The sequence below is a fragment of the Stegastes partitus genome, unplaced genomic scaffold (genome assembly GCF_000690725.1).
Source record: "Stegastes partitus isolate 25-593 unplaced genomic scaffold, Stegastes_partitus-1.0.2 Scaffold2381, whole genome shotgun sequence".
Taxonomy (NCBI): Eukaryota; Metazoa; Chordata; class Actinopteri; family Pomacentridae; genus Stegastes; species Stegastes partitus.
Window position 1 is genome coordinate 40,597 of NW_007580112.1, and position 18,030 is coordinate 58,626.

The 18,030-nt window shown below is 41.2% G+C and overlaps 1 protein-coding gene across 1 annotated transcript in view; it reads left to right on the top strand.

Annotated features, from left to right (window-relative positions):
- Positions 1–17,364, top strand: part of LOC103374864 (integrin alpha-V-like) — a 35,935-nt gene extending 18,571 nt beyond the window's left edge. Inside the window, exons 5-13 of the mRNA XM_008305017.1 lie at positions 57–118; positions 1,058–1,106; positions 8,424–8,546; positions 9,032–9,076; positions 10,270–10,313; positions 10,581–10,637; positions 13,904–13,956; positions 15,840–15,915; positions 16,688–17,364. Coding sequence (XP_008303239.1) covers positions 57–118; positions 1,058–1,106; positions 8,424–8,546; positions 9,032–9,076; positions 10,270–10,313; positions 10,581–10,637; positions 13,904–13,956; positions 15,840–15,915; positions 16,688–16,849 — 671 coding nt within the window. The 3' untranslated portion in view covers positions 16,850–17,364. The remainder of the gene's footprint in view (positions 1–56; positions 119–1,057; positions 1,107–8,423; positions 8,547–9,031; positions 9,077–10,269; positions 10,314–10,580; positions 10,638–13,903; positions 13,957–15,839; positions 15,916–16,687) is intronic.
- The last annotated feature ends 666 nt before the right edge of the window (positions 17,365–18,030 follow it).

An 18,030-nucleotide genomic window follows, 5' to 3' on the forward strand; every position in this document is an offset into this window, starting at 1 on the left:
ACTACTGTTATTATATTACATGTGATCTAATGCTGCTGTTTTGATTCTCTGTCCAGCTGCCAGCTCACCAGAAGGACAGGGCTTCTGCCAGGCCGGCTTCAGCGCCGACTTCCTGAAGGTAGGCAACAAAGCAGTGGAACAACTCCAACTTATGTTGGGTTGAACTTCAGTCTTGCTGCGAGGATATTTAACCAGTAAAGACGGTACAATTTGATGGAAAAAAGTCTTCAGGGTCACCTTAGAATCTGGTGAAACTTTGCAGGAATGATCTTTGGCATCTGAGCGTGACTTTTTTTTTTAGCTGAAATTCCAACAAATCATTCACGAGTTGGAAATTGAGCGAGATGCCACTTTCAGACGTCCATATCTCTTGAGGTATACGTCCTAGAGTGTTTACATTTTCAGTAGATGTTCAGAAATTTCTGGTAAATGGAAAGAACGCTGCAGATTCTGGCCACCAAGACTATTTATTTGCTTAGGACCTCCCAAATTCAGGATTAGTTCAGAAATCACTCAAAAAAAGTGGATTTTCAGAACATCTGGAAAAATATATCTCTACTAAATGAGAGAAAATTGTGAGAAAAATATGTGTATGATGTCATGGATGCTTGGAAAGCGTTCATATGTTAGTAGAAATGGGAGTTATGGTCAGTTAAAGCTGACACAGATAAAGAAGTAATACATTTCCAAACAGCCAGATCTTGAATTGTGGTTTAACACAGTAAGAGATGGAAGTGTCATCACTGGTGTGCCAAGTTTCAGTACCGGCAATGCCATAAAAAGCTCAGTTTCAGACGTCAACCCAAGGCCACCACTTCCCATTTGATAATAGTATTAGTCAGGAGCAGAATGATTTCAGTATGAAGGCGTTACGGGAGGATATTGAAACTTGGCACAGCAGTCGGTGACACTTCCTGAAACTAGGCTTGTGCATGTGTCTCCATGTAAACATTACACATCTGGGATTAGCAACGTGACTGATCTGAGGGCCCGAATAAGAAGTGAAAGCTGCTAAACATCTTGATTTTCTTCCCTTTTTTCCCTGTCGCTGCTTCAGAAGAACAACCGGGTGGTGGTGGGAGGACCTGGCAGCTTCTACTGGCAGGGTGAGTGTCGCTCCGGCTCACTTGAGTGTTTTGTTTTCGTCGTCGCGGCCTTGAAGCAGGTGTGGCGACTCAAACAGAAACAGATCAGCTCCACTTTCACTTCATCCATCTTGCGCTCACATTTTCACCAGCTGAAGGTGAACTGTGTGGCGTCTGGCTATGAATAACAAACAGGAGAGGGCGAGGAGGAATCCCCCTGGAAACGTCGCGTTGCCAGCTGGCGGCCAGACTGATAGCGGGTTTCTGGCGTCGGGGTTTCCCACAGTCCTTAAAGGACACTTAGGCTTTATCACAGCTTCAGCTTCACTGTAGTCGTCTGCACACAGGTCTCCTGTTGAAAGCTGTGGCCTCTTATTTTTGTTCTTTTTTTTCTATTAATCAAACAAAACTTCACGTGTTAGTCTTTGGAGACGCTGGTAGGTGAGCAGTGGGGCTGTTTTCCTGTTTCAGTCTTTATTTTAGTTGGTCATCAGGATTCATTCATGAACTTTCTCTACCTGGATTTAAAGTGAAACTTTTTCAAATGGAGTTTAGTTGGATGGAGGTTCTTTCTACAGCAGCTACTCTCAGTTATTTTGCTTGTTTTTATCCAAAGATATTCATCATACGGACGTCTTTATGCTAAGCTAACTAGCCGCGAGCTGGAGCTTCATCATCAGACAGGAGAGCTGTGTTGGATTTCTTGTCTGGCACTCGGCAAGAAATCAGTGATGCCTTTTTCCAAAAATAACTAATTAAATAGCTGATAGCTGTGCTTAAGCTGACTTCATATGTTTCCTCCAAACAAATGAGAAATTGAACCCTCACATACAGTTTTGGGTCAAATTTGACCCGTTCTGACATTTGACAGCAGTAAAAATATGCTGAACTTTGTTCTTTTAGCCTGAATTTTGATGACTTTTCCCAAAATTACCAACTTTATCCTTTGTTTACAAGTGCGACAGGTTTCTACTGAGGCTGTTTGGGGTCAAATTTGACCCGTATATCCGTCGAGATGGATTTTAGATCCACCAGTGTGGGTCAACTCAAGGAAAACGGTGCTTTTAGGGAATCTAGAAACTGTACAGGTCACGTTTTATGTGTTTTTAATTAACATTTATTAACGTGACATCGACTATTTAGACATTCTGGATAGATCTGTAGTTTAGAACTTGGTACAGACGCTTACGATGAGGGGATTCTTTTCAGGAATTAAATCTGAACAGCATATAAGGCTTAAAGAGCCTTTAATATTCACATTTACAGGTTTCTACGTTTAGCTTTGGGGTCTACTCGTATAGCATTATTTTTATGTTAAAAACACACTCTGTCTGAAACTCTTTAAGTCTCTCGTTCCTGAAAATGAAAGATAACGAAGCAACTCTGTTTACTTCCCGTGACCTCAGCTGTGTGAGGATGCTCAGAGATTTATCCCCAGTAGAAGCATCTCTAGTGAGGAGTTAGGAGGAAGCTGCTCCTCCTTTGTTTAAAGTGTTTGTTGCTCAAACATTTCACAAGGTGATGTAAATACGTAGCGGAAGAAAAGCCTGGCGCTGAAGCAGCAGTGTGAACAGCTGTCTTTGGTGTGGATTTGTAGGTTTCCAGACTTTTTACGTTCACAAAAAGCAGCTTTATAACATGCTGGAGGAAAGAAGGAAACTTAGAATGTGGGTTCTTTAAAGCGTCCATCCAAACCGGAAGTCCTGCTTTGACAGAAAACCAGTAAAGACGTTTGCGTCCACGTGGCTGACGACACGGCGAGCTGTTTGTCTAGACTCTCAGCTCCGTTGTGCGTCGGTGGTTTCCGATGCTGCTGGATCAGCATGAGCAGGGTGTGTTGAGTCACCGTGGCGTCTCTGCAGAGAAACATCAGCTAGAATCTGTGGATATTTCTGGTGCTGTGACTCTGACGCTCACCAGCGGTGGCTTTTAACCAAATACAAGGACTTTACTGAGTCGTCTACATTTTAATTTGCACATAAACCTCAAACAGAGGGAATAATCTGCTGTTTTACTGCAGCTTCAGTTACTTTTAAGATGCAGGTTTTGCATAAAAACACAAGTTTATGAAATACAAGTTTTTAAAAACACTTTTTATTCATGTCTCATGTCATATATCTGATGTCGGCTTCATTTATCTCTGAACAATGAGTTCGTATTTGTGCATCAGAACAGTTTTACTTTTGTAAACCTCCAATTAATCCACTTAACATTCATCCAGTGGTGCTTTGGTGAAGGTTTTTTTGTAATAACTAATATACATTTCAAATAAAAGTGACATTTCTTGCTTTACAATAACACAAACCTTTGTTGACAAAGCCGTGTTTGCTTTGGTTTTTTATATATGTTTGATTAAATGACAACTTGTCAGTGTTTGTCCTTCAGTGTTCATACTTCTACTGTGAGATAAACAACAATCAGCCACTAACCAGTCAGGCAGACATCCAGTTAACAGCTAATATAATCTAAAGCAGGTCAGACTAGATTCACCTTCAGCAGCTCTGACAGTAAAGTGCTCAAGTTTTAATGATGTTTTATAATCAGGGTTCACACGAGTCCTGGGAAGCTTGTAGAACCTGGACTGGTCGTGGAGTCAAAGTAAAAACAGTAAAATGTGAGAATGCTCAGTGTTGTTATTAATTCCATTTTGATGTTTCTCTGTGGTTTGTATTTTTACAATCAGACGTCTTGAACGATTCTGTTCGGAAACAGTGATTTTGCAGGGAGTGGATCAGCCTCGGAAATCGAACCTCATTTTAAAAGCAGCTGCTTGGAAACGTTCTCACAGGGTGTAACGCTGGCAGAGTCGCTGGTGAAATAGATGTTTTTACTTTGGATGGCATTCAGATCTGACTTTGTGGTGCAGCTCGCACAACAGTCGCCACATGCTGCCGACGAAGCACCGGTTTTATATCGACGTCGTCTTTTCTGTCGCCTCATTGTTTAATTTTTGCAACCGAATTTTCTTCTTTTTTTAGCGTGTCTGTCCTGCTGCTGCTCATTTGGCAAAACAACAACAACAAAAAAAGTCTCCCAGAACCCTTCAATCTGAGGAGATTCTGTTCTATCAGAGAGGATTTTTTTTGTTTATTAGTCACAAAAAATGACAACGGAGGAAGGTTAATTTTGCATCAAGCAGCCAAATAAGTTGATGTGGTTTAGTTGCAAAATATAAAAAAAACAAAACACCATTGCATCATTGTGGAAGATCATTTTGACATTTCCGCGGTTTCTTTGTGGATAACCTACCATTGAACTGCGGTTGCACCAGAGTGCTTTCCACTGAAAACAACATTATGATCAGTGCAACAGAATGAGCTAATATCTGAACAAGGATCCACCTGAGCAGTGTTTGTATTACTGGCTGCTGCTGAAGATATATTTCCTTAATTAATTTGTCTTTTTGTTGCTATAAAACCTGTAAAATGAACAATATTCTAGAGCCAAGTGGAGCACATTTAAATGTTTTTTTTTTTTTTTTTAACATAAATAATTCTAATTGAATTAATTCAATATTGGGATTAAGACTATTGTTTTTGTTTTTATTGTGTGATTTTTTTTAACCTGACTAATTTACCTCGTTGAAACTGAAACTTTTCAAAATAAAATACATCATGAGGCTGTGATATATAATAAGTTTATATATTAAGGCACTTTTGCTTGTTGGATTAATTTCAAAACGGTCAATTAATTGATCAACTTGCTTATTTATTCTGACATTTTATTGTGGTAAAAGAGTCCACACAGCCCTTCCTGTGTCGACACAAAGCTGCTCAATTAAAGCCTGAAGAACAACAAGAAATGTGTTGTTGTGCTTTTAAATGGTCGCGTTCGTTATTAAGCCAACAGATATGAGATGTGGGTCTGAGCTGGCAGCCGACGGCCTCACCTCTAATGTTTTAACGACCAGGTGGAGCCGAGGCTGCTGCTGCTGTGTGTGTGTGTGTGTGTGTGTGTGTGGGTGTGTGGGTGTGTGTGTGTTGTAATCCCCGTTTGTGCGGCCGCCTGACGTTAGAGGGTGTAACGTCCCGACAGCTGAGTCAGTCCTGCACATGTTTTCATGCCAGTATGGCGAGGCTCTTCCTGCGCCGCTCCGTTAGCCTAATTACTGTTTCCTGTTGAGTCCACACTCGCAATTACACAACAACCGCACACTCACACTCACACACACTCACACACACACACACACACACACACACACACACACACACACGCACACACACACACACAGCTCTGCTTCTGATTAGACGGCTGTTAACGCTGCGTCTCTGCGGCTCCTTTAATTACAAGTTTGCTGTTTTNCATAAATACCACTATTGGGTCTTAGCTCCAGTGTTTCAGTATTTAAACGGGTTATTTTCTAAGTTCAGTCATGATCTTTTTAGTTTGTTGTTTCAAATGTACAAAAACTGGTGACCTGACTTTACTTGTTGATGTCGCGTTGGGCTCCAGAACATTACGTCATTTTCTAGATTTTATAGACAAAAAAAATCAGTCAATAGAAGAATATGTATTTATATATACAGTGATTAACACATTCATTAGACCACCTGTCTAATTTGTTAAGCACTGTGTTTATATTTTGACCATCCAGCATGATGAAGTGCTTAAATTCGCACCCAGCTCTCCACCTTTTACCATTTTGAACAGGAATGAGGGATTTCAAACTCAATTCACCTTTTTATGCCCAAATCTGAGCCACTGGGCTTCAGAAATGAATCAAGCATCACATTCAAGCACTGAAACTGACTTTTCTGTTCAGTAATGCAAGTAAATAATTATAATCTGACATCTTAATCAATAAATTACAATGTGCTCTACTGTTTTTTCTGGGTTTTTTGATTTATAATTTAATGTATTTCTAAATATAATATCACTTCGGTTGAAGAGCTTCTCTATCCTGGTGTATTAACCATCACAGAGATATAAGGAATGATGTTGGTAATTACAAATGCTGCTAGTTTAGGGCAGCCGTGGTATAAACCAGACATTGGGTGGTGGTCTGATGTTAAGACGAGTCAGAGTCTGATCGGATGTTTTGTCTCCACAGATTACGTGACCGGAGTACCGAGGGGGGACAAGGCTCTCGGCTATGTGAGTGTCAGAGCTTCACATTTGTCCACTTTGGGGAAAACTATAACTTTCTGAGCGCTTCCCCGACTTAGATGGCTGATAAATGAGGCTTTGGTTGTTAACGCTGTCGTCTAACTGATCTTATTGATGGTTTAGACGAAATGAGCTTCTGTAATTTTATTAAGGAGCGCTTGAGTGCCAGACCTTGAGCTCTGATGGAGTATTATTATTAGTATCGTGACACGCGCGGCAGGTTTTAAAGCTGTTGATGTTGTGTTTTGACGTTTCAGGTGAACATCTTCAACGGCCTCAACATGGAGTCCATGCTCAACTATACGGGCACCCAGGTGAGCAGCAGGAGTCCGCTCCAGCAGAGAACTGTAGCAGTGAAACAGCAAAAATCTGTTAACAGAAACATCAGGATCCTTGTCTTCTGAGTTAATGCACAGAGTTGTTGATGCATTTTAAATGAACCGTTGATGCCTCATGAATCGAAGACATGGTGCTGCAGATGAAATGTTCATCATCATCACTGACAAGCTGAATGAAAGCTTTCTGAGTGATAGCAGAGAAAGTTAGCATCTAAATATCAGGTGTGCTGCAAAATACAAACAAAACATGGCACCAGAAACGATTCCAGCACCGTGTGAGGAGGGGAATAATTAGTGGCCTTGCGAGGAGGAGATGTAGTATTTTGTGGAGACGTTATGTGATATCACACAGAGATGATGGCAGAGTAGAGCCGACGCACATCTGCACCGGTTTACTGGACTTGAAGCCAACTGTGATCCTGTAACGACAGTGACTGAGCTCACGTAAAAAGGCCTTAAGTTGTTGTTTGTTTTTTTTAAAATTACACGTGAACTCACAGGAGTAACAGTTTGCTTCCATACAGGTAGAAAACGTGGTTGTTGTTTTTTCAGCTTCATAAGATAAAAGTAGCTTCAGCTGCTGGTTATGGTGCATGTTGCAGCTCCGTGGGTCAAAATATGGTTTAAAATAGAGCTCTGTTTCTGTTTTCTAGTTACAGAATTTTAGAGCAGCATTTGTCTGTGAAGATCCTCAGTCCTCCAGGTCGTTGTTATTCTGGTAGATTAATCGTAGCAACTGGACCTGCTTGAGTTCCTTGAAGACGTTCCACCTCTCATCCAAGAGGCTTCATCAGCTCTGACTGACTAGTTGGGAGTTCCAGATATCCTAAAGGAGCCATTAACACCTGAGTTTTAGTTTCAGTTGGGGGTTTGTTGCTCCTCCCCCTCGTTATGTGAGTCGTTAATGCCCCCCCTGCCACAAAGGGGTTCGTTAGGGCCTTTTGTGGTGAGGTGTGAACACTTCCAAAATGAATATAAACAGTTTAACCTGCTACAACCTTTACACACAAAGCTGTTGTATTAGTGCGATAATTTCCTCTTTCCTACCTTACATCCACCAATAACAATACTGATTGTTTTATTTACTCTTATTTTTAGCAGCTGTGATCGCTGTTAGCAAATTGATTTTCACGTCGAAGCTGAACGAGCCACACCTCAAGTTTTTGAGTGTTTTTTCTTCTTAATTCTTAGTTTGTTTTTATTATTCTGGAGCCGTTGTCCTGCTGCAGGTATCAATGCTTGATCAGTGTCAACGTGGCGACGACGATCCCCTTCAGTCGTGTTCAGTAAAAACAATAGAACAACTCAGAACGTGCATGAACGCTCACAAGTTCTCCTTCAACAAACCCAGAAGTTCTCCAACGCTGAGGACGCTATGTTATGATCATCTGAGTCTTTTTATAATTTCCTTTTAAATTAGATTCAAACAATGTGGGTTGATTAGTAGTCGGTGTCCAAAAATTCATTCTCAAATACATCTTTTTTTTTTCTCTGCGTTGTAGCTCGCGTACAATCGTTTTAAAGAAATAATTTTAAGCCTTTTGAACATTATCATTCCCAGTTTGACAGCGCTGCCTGTCACTCTTTTAGTAGTTTATTGTTTAATTAGTACCTTTAAGAAACACACAAAGAGAACACAACCAACGGATGAAAGCATCGTGCAGGACGAGGCAGAGAGCCTGTGTGCGCTGATTTAAAACGATAAAATGTCACAGAAAGAGATTTACATACAGAAAAAAAGCTAATTGGAAAATAAAACATGAACAAATTATGAAATCTGGTCGTAAAATANCTCTCTTCAGTTCTCTCCTTGTTCTATTTAGTTCTCTCCTTGTTCCCTAATGTTTCGTCCTCAGGGTTCTCTAACGTTCTCCTCCCCTTCGTTCTCTTCCAGGCCAGCTGATTTCCGATGACGTCGCTGAGATTTTCGCCCGCTTCGATAAGAAGTACATCACGCCGTACGGAAACACGCTGGCCACCAAGTCAGCCGGCGCCCAGTATGACGACAGTTACCTCGGTAACCACACACACACACACACACACACACACACAAACAATGACGATGTTGAAGAACCTTCCAGGAGATACTCAAACATTAATAAACGGTTCCGTGATGGTTTAGTTTAGCTGAAGACCAGAACATGTGGGACTGTGTGGTTCTGTACGTGTAGTAACGTGAACTACTTGCAGTAGGAAGACTTTATAAACACGACGTGACTGTTGTGATGGAGAAATACGTGGATGTGGTCGCACTGGGCGGCCCGGTCCGTCCTGTAGAACCTTTATCGGGGATGTTCTTTTGGAGAAAACCTGCAAATTGGTTCCAACAAAAAGATCAAACCATGATCCAGACTGAAGCCCAAACTGTCGGGTGTGAGAACAAAAACAACAAACGCAAATTATGAGAACTTTTATACGTCTTGTAGGACATCCGAAGAACTTTCAGAAAACTGCGTGTTGTTTGTAGTTTTACTGATGAGTCCACGTCTCTGTGTTCTCCAGGATACTCTGTGGCCGTCGGAGACTTCAACGACGACGGAAAAGAAGGTAAGAACGGGACGATGAACAGCGTTTCTGCCGGTGGAAGCTGCAGTAAATACGTCTGGTAAAATGCAGAAAATAACGTATTTTTAAATGTTTACTGCAAACAGCTAAATATGAAACCGTTCTCTCTGAGACTGCATCGGTGTGTTTTACTTCGCATTGGCTCCAGTTATCAGCGAAAATAAATCCTCCATTTATATGCAGATGATGCAGTTACATTTATAGTTAATCAATCACCTGACAGCGACTGTTTTGAGAATCATTTTGGTGATTTATTTATGACGAGTGAACAGTTATGGGTCTGTGAGCGGTTGGAAAGCAGCTCCGTAGTTAATAAGACTGCAGGGTCTCAGTCTTACGATGTGTTGTCATCAGATAAACTGGTGTTTTATGGGCTTTTTGTGGAGTTTTAAGCACTAATATGTAAATTAGTCACATAAAATCACAACATAAATACCACTATTGGGTCTTAGCTCCAGTGTTTCAGTATTTAAACGGGTTATTTTCTAAGTTCAGTCATGATCTTTTTAGTTTGTTGTTTCAAATGTACAAAAACTGGTGACCTGACTTTACTTGTTGATGTCGCGTTGGGCTCCAGAACATTACGTCATTTTCTAGATTTTATAGACAAAAAAAATCAGTCAATAGAAGAATATGTATTTATATATACAGTGATTAACACATTCATTAGACCACCTGTCTAATTTGTTAAGCACTGTGTTTATATTTTGACCATCCAGCATGATGAAGTGCTTAAATTCGCACCCAGCTCTCCACCTTTTACCATTTTGAACAGGAATGAGGGATTTCAAACTCAATTCACCTTTTTATGCCCAAATCTGAGCCACTGGGCTTCAGAAATGAATCAAGCATCACATTCAAGCACTGAAACTGACTTTTCTGTTCAGTAATGCAAGTAAATAATTATAATCTGACATCTTAATCAATAAATTACAATGTGCTCTACTGTTTTTTCTGGGTTTTTTGATTTATAATTTAATGTATTTCTAAATATAATATCACTTCGGTTGAAGAGCTTCTCTATCCTGGTGTATTAACCATCACAGAGATATAAGGAATGATGTTGGTAATTACAAATGCTGCTAGTTTAGGGCAGCCGTGGTATAAACCAGACATTGGGTGGTGGTCTGATGTTAAGACGAGTCAGAGTCTGATCGGATGTTTTGTCTCCACAGATTACGTGACCGGAGTACCGAGGGGGGACAAGGCTCTCGGCTATGTGAGTGTCAGAGCTTCACATTTGTCCACTTTGGGGAAAACTATAACTTTCTGAACGCTTCCCCGACTTAGATGGCTGATAAATGAGGCTTTGGTTGTTAACGCTGTCGTCCAACTGATCTTATTGATGGTTTAGACGAAATGAGCTTCTGTAATTTTATTAAGGAGCGCTTGAGTGCCAGACCTTGAGCTCTGATGGAGTATTATTATTAGTATCGTGACGCGCGGCAGGTTTTAAAGCTGTTGATGTTGTGTTTTGACGTTTCAGGTGAACATCTTCAACGGCCTCAACATGGAGTCCATGCTCAACTATACGGGCACCCAGGTGAGCAGCAGAAGTCCGCTCCAACAGAGAACTGTAGCAGTGAAACAGCAAAAATCTGTTAACAGAAACATCAGGATCCTTGTCTTCTGAGTTAATGCACAGAGTTGTTGATGCATTTTAAATGAACCGTTGATGCCTCATGAATCGAAGACATGGTGCTGCAGATGAAATGTTCATCATCATCACTGACAAGCTGAATGAAAGCTTTCTGAGTGATAGCAGAGAAAGTTAGCATCTAAATATCAGGTGTGCTGCAAAATACAAACAAAACATGGCACCAGAAACGATTCCAGCACCGTGTGAGGAGGGGAATAATTAGTGGCCTTGCGAGGAGGAGATGTAGTATTTTGTGGAGACGTTATGTGATATCACACAGAGATGATGGCAGAGCAGAGCCGACGCACATCTGCACCGGTTTACTGGACTTGAAGCCAACTGTGATCCTGTAACGACAGTGACTGAGCTCACGTAAAAAGGCCTTAAGTTGTTGTTTGTTTTTTTTAAAATTACACGTGAACTCACAGGAGTAACAGTTTGCTTTCATACAGGTAGAAAACGTGGTTGTTGTTTTATTCAGCTTCATAAGATAAAAGTAGCTTCAGCTGCTGGTTATGGTGCACGTTGCAGCTCCGTGGGTCAAAATAAGGTTGAAAATAGTGTTCTGTTTCTGTTTTCTAGTTACAGAATTTAAGAGCAGCACTTGTCTGTGAAGATCCTCAGTCCTCCAGGTCGTTGTTATTCTGGTAGTTTAATCGTAGCAGCTGGACCTGCTTGAGTTCCTTGAAGACGTTCCACCTCTCATCCAAGAGGCTTCATCAGCTCTGACTGACTAGCTGGGAGTTCCAGATATCCTAAAGGAGCCATTAACACCTGAGTTTAAGTTTCAGTTGGGGGTTTGTTGCTCCTCCCCCTCGTTATGTGAGTCGTTAATGCCCCCCCTGCCACAAAGGGGTTCGTTAGGGCCTTTTGTGGTGAGGTGTGAACACTTCCAAAATGAATATAAACAGTTTAACCTGCTACAACCTTTACACACAAAGCTGTTGTATTAGTGCGATAATTTCCTCTTTCCTACCTTACATCCACCAATAACAATACTGATTGTTTTATTTACTCTTATTTTTAGCAGCTGTGATCGCTGTTAGCAAATTGATTTTCACGTCGAAGCTGAACGAGCCACACCTCAAGTTTTTGAGTGTTTTTTCTTCTTAATTCTTAGTTTGTTTTTATTATTCTGGAGCCGTTGTCCTGCTGCAGGTATCAATGCTTGATCAGTGTCAACGTGGCGACGACGATCCCCTTCAGTCGTGTTCAGTAAAAACAATAGAACAACTCAGAACGTGCATGAACGCTCACAAGTTCTCCTTCAACAAACCCAGAAGTTCTCCAACGCTGAGGACGCTATGTTATGATCATCTGAGTCTTTTTATAATTTCCTTTTAAATTAGATTCAAACAATGTGGGTTGATTAGTAGTCGGTGTCCAAAAATTCATTCTCAAATACATCTTTTTTTTTTCTCTGCGTTGTAGCTCGCGTACAATCGTTTTAAAGAAATAATTTTAAGCCTTTTGAACATTATCATTCCCAGTTTGACAGCGCTGCCTGTCACTCTTTTAGTAGTTTATTGTTTAATTAGTACCTTTAAGAAACACACAAAGAGAACACAACCAACGGATGAAAGCATCGTGCAGGACGAGGCAGAGAGCCTGTGTGCGCTGATTTAAAACGATAAAATGTCACAGAAAGAGATTTACATACAGAAAAAAAGCTAATTGGAAAATAAAACATGAACAAATTATGAAATCTGGTCGTAAAATANGCCTCATAGAAAAGCAACAAGATATAGGTGTGATATATACCTGAAAACCACAATAGTGCAGCTAAATGAGGCTAGAATAGAAAAGTAAGTAGTAGATTAATAATACGCGGTGTGCAACATTTTATTATCTTTATTACGTCACTAATTCAGAGTAATTTGTCTGTTGAACCCTAAAGAAATAAACATTATATAAGAAGTAGTTGCAGCATCATGTGAACCGAGAGCGTCTGTAAAATAGCCGCCGTGCTGCTCCTGCTCTGAGTCAACGAGAAGGAAAGTCAGGATCTCCTCCAGGTGTGGAGCAGCTTGTTATCACTGACCTGAAGTGGGAATGTAAACTAGTGCTGATGCAGCAGCGAGGGAGTCGGAGGCTGTCATCAGAGGAGATAATGACAGAGCTCCTCTCCACTTTCCTGTCCGTCCTCCATAACTCTCCCTCTGAACCCGCCGAACTCTCCTTTATCAGTTTCCTGCTTCCCTCTTTGAAGGCCTCGGTGTTTTCTGCTCCTCTCTGACCCTTTCAGCTTCTTGTCTCGCTCCTGGTATCTGGTCCGTCTCGTGGTCTCGACTCGCTGGTTCGCTGTTTAAATGATCCTAAAATGGTGACGATGATGATGTTCACTGGAGCTTTAACATGACCTCATTCGATCTGCAACACCTCCTCACAATCCTGTACAAGTCTTGTTTTGAATCACAAATAGTTTCTACGCCTATAAAAAAAATCCTTTTACACATATACTGAGGATTTTAAATGCACATTTTGCTAACAGCTGCCAAAATTAGTCGAGTACGGTTTTGTTTTGCACTCGTAAATTATTATTCCATATAATTAGGAACCAGCTAATTTCAGTAAACATTTGGATTACTATATTCTGACAAATCTAAATGTCATTTTGCGTGTTTGTTACACAGAAATTCATATTAATATTGGAAAGAAATCCATTTGTTATTGATGTTAACGAGTTCCGCTAAAGAAACGGCTTTAATATTCTTTGTTACGGTTTAGTAAAGTCTTTAAAAAGCATTAGAATTAGAATTAGAATTAGAATAAAACTTTATTAATCCCTTCGGTACAAGACCTCAGGGAAATTGCTACACCAAAAAACAACACAACACCAACATAAAATCAGCAATAAAATGTAATGAGCATTACATTTGATTTCCAGAAGCAGCAGAGTGACAGTCAGCGAGTTTCCACTTTGATTTTTAAAACTTTAAAGCGCAAGAAATGCTGAAAAATGCTGTAATTAATGCATTAACCTTAGTGTACATAAAGAAAATCTGCATGATCTCATTGGAGTCAGTGACCTGGGATCAATTTTAGAATTTGAGAATCTGTCCTAAATCGAATTGTGACACCAAGAATCAACTGAAATATTACTAAAAGATGTGATTCAGAAAGTAAAGTGAAATCGTTGTTAACTCGTCATTTCTCTTTGTGTCTCCTAGATGGCTGCCTACTTTGGACATTCAGTTGCCGCCTCCGACGTCAACAACGACGGGTAAGTCTGCTCCGGTTCCTTCTCCCTGCTTTAACAAACTAGACTCTTCTGCTGCCAGAGGCTCCCGGCTGCTGAAATTAAAGGCACATGAGGACTTTTTATAACCTCAGTCGTCCTCTGGCGAACCCCGCGGAGCTGCAGCAGCACTTCCTCGCGCCGCCCTTCTGACACCTCCGGCTTTGAAGGCGCTTCTAAGTGAAACCAGATTCCAGATCAGGTTTTTGTGGACGAGTTTTGGTGTCAGTGCCGGAGTGAAGAGTTTACGGGTCGTCGCACCGGAAGAAGGTGGACGTCTGTATGGTCTGAGCTCTTGTTCCAATGAAAATAGTGTGCAAGAATTTAAAAAATCCACCCAGCTGACTAACCTCAGTCTGCAGAAGATGCACATGTTGGATTTTCCTTCAGTCCTGCTGTGTGAACACGAGTCGATTTGTTTATGGAGATACACAGAAGATGCACTGATTCAAGGTCAGGATGCTGGTAAACATTTAGATGTTTGTTAGAGGAAACAACAGATCTGATGTTTGCATCTCTTCACTGGAAGCCTGAGTGACATCTAAAAGTCACATTTGTTCACTAAGTCTGTCTGTTTTGGCCTTTATCGAACTTAATATGCCTCCTCAGGGGAGTGTAGAAATGTTTCATGCTTTAATTGAAATATAAATTAACAACAGGTGGATGAAAACGCACTTTACACCCATTTCAGACGGCATCCCAACGCGTCGGCTTCGTGCCTGAATGCGAACGCCGCTCGCTTTTCTATAAAAGCAGCAGTTTTATTTGGTCAGAGCTGGTCAGATTGTCAACAAACGTGCAGAATGACAGCACATTTGGAAGTTAAGTGAAGCATTTCTGCATTTATTCAATTAGTTCTACAGTTTCACATCTATCACAAACTGGAACAGGTCGGATTAACGAGACGCTCCAATAATTACCGTAATGTCTGGACTATAAGCCGCTACTTTTTTCACACGGTTTGAACACTGCGACTTAAACAGCGATTATGGATTTTTGCGAGTTTTACAAATTTGCCTCGAGACCAAAGTGATATTGAGACCGACGAGAGAGACTGAGGATATTCAGGTGCCCTCATAGTCCGGACATTACGGTAATGCAATCCTGAAGTTTACTTGGTTGCTTCCGGCTGTTTGTAGGAGTCTTTCCTCTGAGCTAATTAAATACTTGCAGGATCAATGTGAGCGAGTTGTAAATATCTACACACATGGAACGACAGCAGTAGCTTCATTACTGTCTTATAAATTATTCCCAACATGGAATTAGGATCTAACAGCAGGTCAGGCTGTACTTTTCTAAGTTTCTTGTCCTCGTATCGAGTCCTGAGCTGCATCATCAGAATATTTTTATTTCTCTTCTGGCAAAGTAGTAGTTTGATTATCGTCACACCTGGACAGAATCTTCATTAGTTATTTTTAATTGTCTGTTTAATATTGCGTCACATGATGAATGGTTTATCTAACATCAATCTATCTGACTTTTCTAACAAGTCAAATCCAGTTCAAAGTGCAAACGCAGGATCTCAAAAGCAGATTCACTAAAATGGCAAAATTGAATCGACCAAAACGAGAGCCGAGCAGTTCAGATACAATGAATGAGAGACGATGCAACACGTAAGGCTGACACACATTTCTGCCAGCTGCAGTTTGATAACAGCCGGCGGTTTGCAGCGTGTCGTAAAACACTGCAGCGCGCCAATTAGGAGCAAGAGGAGAAGACCACAAGCTAATGTAAAGGATGCAGGTATCGGACAATCAGAACTTTCTGAGTTCGGTGTTCAGTGTTCGGCCTGAAGGACAGTTTGTGTTGCCGTGCAGCACCCTGAAAGTCTGATCGTTCACATGTTCTTCATCTGTTTGTGTTGTCAGTTTGGTGGACCTGCTGGTCGGAGCTCCTCTCTTCATGGACAGAGGCTCGGATGGAAAGCTGAGGGAGGTGGGACAGGTAAGAAATGGCATCCTAACAGCGTCGCTAAATGTAGAAATGTTAGGTCAATAAAGCTTTCTGTTAATAAAAAACAAATGCACATGGAGCAGAAGCACAGATGAGCTTAGCATGCTAATATGCTAAATGCTATCAGGCTAATAAGGTGTCTCCACAGTGCTAAAGATACTCGTGCAACAAAGCTGTCTTAGTTCTGCAGCTTTAATGCAAGTTTAAAACTGACTTCAGCAGTTTTTAGAGCTACCATCCTCCTCTACAGCAACACAAGGGAACACTGTCTATACAGAACAAAAAGAGGGATTTTTAAAAACAAAAACAACATTTTTGGAGTACAAACTTGATTAAGGAGGACGTAACACACCTTCACTGCCTCACAAATCCAGATCAGCTCATTCTCACAGACTATACGGTGACGTTGTTGCTCTTTGTTTGTTGTCTTTAAAGAAAGCAGATCAGAAACCACAGCCGCCAGATCTGATAGATAAAGTTCCTCATAAAAGACTGAACATCACAGAAACTATCTGATTAAACTAGGGACCGTTTAGTCACATGTAGCCCTCCATGGTCGTTTCTAATCGAACTTTTATAGACTTTTACGTTCTATTTTACTTCTTTTACCCTTCTTTAAAAAACAATCCTTTTAATCGGGGTTTGTCTTGTTTAATTTGCTGTTGAATTTCATTGCTTTTGAGTTATTTTTGGTTGCATTATGAACTTCATCTCTCTCTGAAATAATAATAATAATACAAGCATGTGTGTGTGTTTTCTCCAGGTGTCTGTTTATCTGGGTCGAAGTGGGTTTTCCTTCCACCCGCCTCAGATGCTGACCGGGTCGGAGGTTTACGCCAGATACGGCTCCGCCATCGCCGCTCTGGGAGACCTGGACATGGACGGGTACAACGGTAAACGATGTTCGCTTTTTCTGTCTTTGTGAGGACCCCCGTTGTGTAGCATCTGAAGCAGCATCGGCGAGAGCCTTCAGTGGTGTAAATTTCAGCATCTGCAGAGTCAACAAAGGTCGCGTGCAGCCCAAAATCTGCATCCTCACATTGCAGTAGCGAGCATGTGCAGAACAAACCGTCTGTGTGTGCAACAGTACATGCATAGACGCAAAATAAAGGCTTGTGTTAGATTGTCTGCATTCACAAGTACTGACGGGTGCATTTTTCCCCCCATTCCCATGTCTGCAAGAGTTGGCACATCGCCCACAATTTGAGTCCGTCACAAGCCGAATACATGCAGTAGACATGGATGTGCTGTGCATGTGTGAAACTGGCCGCTAGCTTCACACAACTTTCTCCTTCCACTGGCTGCATGCATCACTTTTCATGATGGGAAATGGAAACAACAACAGCCTCTGAACAGCAACCTGACAATTTAAAGAGTTTGCAGCGTCCTAGTGGATTATCAAATCCCATGTAAATGTTCCACCAGTCACTACTCTGAGGGAGCACCGCCTTCGTTTAGCCCTTCACACACATTTGTGATTGGTTTAGCCCTTTAACTCCAAGTCAGTCGTATTTGATAAATGAGTTTCTGAGACCTTCTACATCATCAGTGTGATAGTTTTTTCCCTGATAAACCTCTGATGTATGCTGTCGGGCACACAGGTAATCCACCATGGATCAGTAGTTCATGCACTAAAAATGCAGAATATAGCAAAAATTTATTAAAAAAAAAACTCAAATATGCAAATTTGTATTTCTGTTTTTTTCAATTAGTACTCTAGCTTCAAATAATGTAAATTTTCTGGCAGTTATTTCATGTTTCACAGGGTTAAAGGACTGCAAACAAGCCAGAACGTTTTCCCTCAGAACGATAGTGAGGTGCAGCCAAACCATTATGCACAAAATAAACACATTCAGCCTCATCGGCAAGTTCTCATGTCCACGTGAAGCCCCAAGTGTGTGTCACCGACTGCGCTACGAGGGCAGCAATGAGCACGACCGGAGCTCGTAGAGGCCGACCTGCTGCACATGTGTGGAACCGAGTCCTCGGAGTATATTAATAACAACAACAAGTACACGTCTGTGGTGTCCACAGCTGATCTACAGTTAATCAAGACTAAATGCTCACCTGAAGCCCCACACGGCCCTTTGAATTCATGAACCAGAT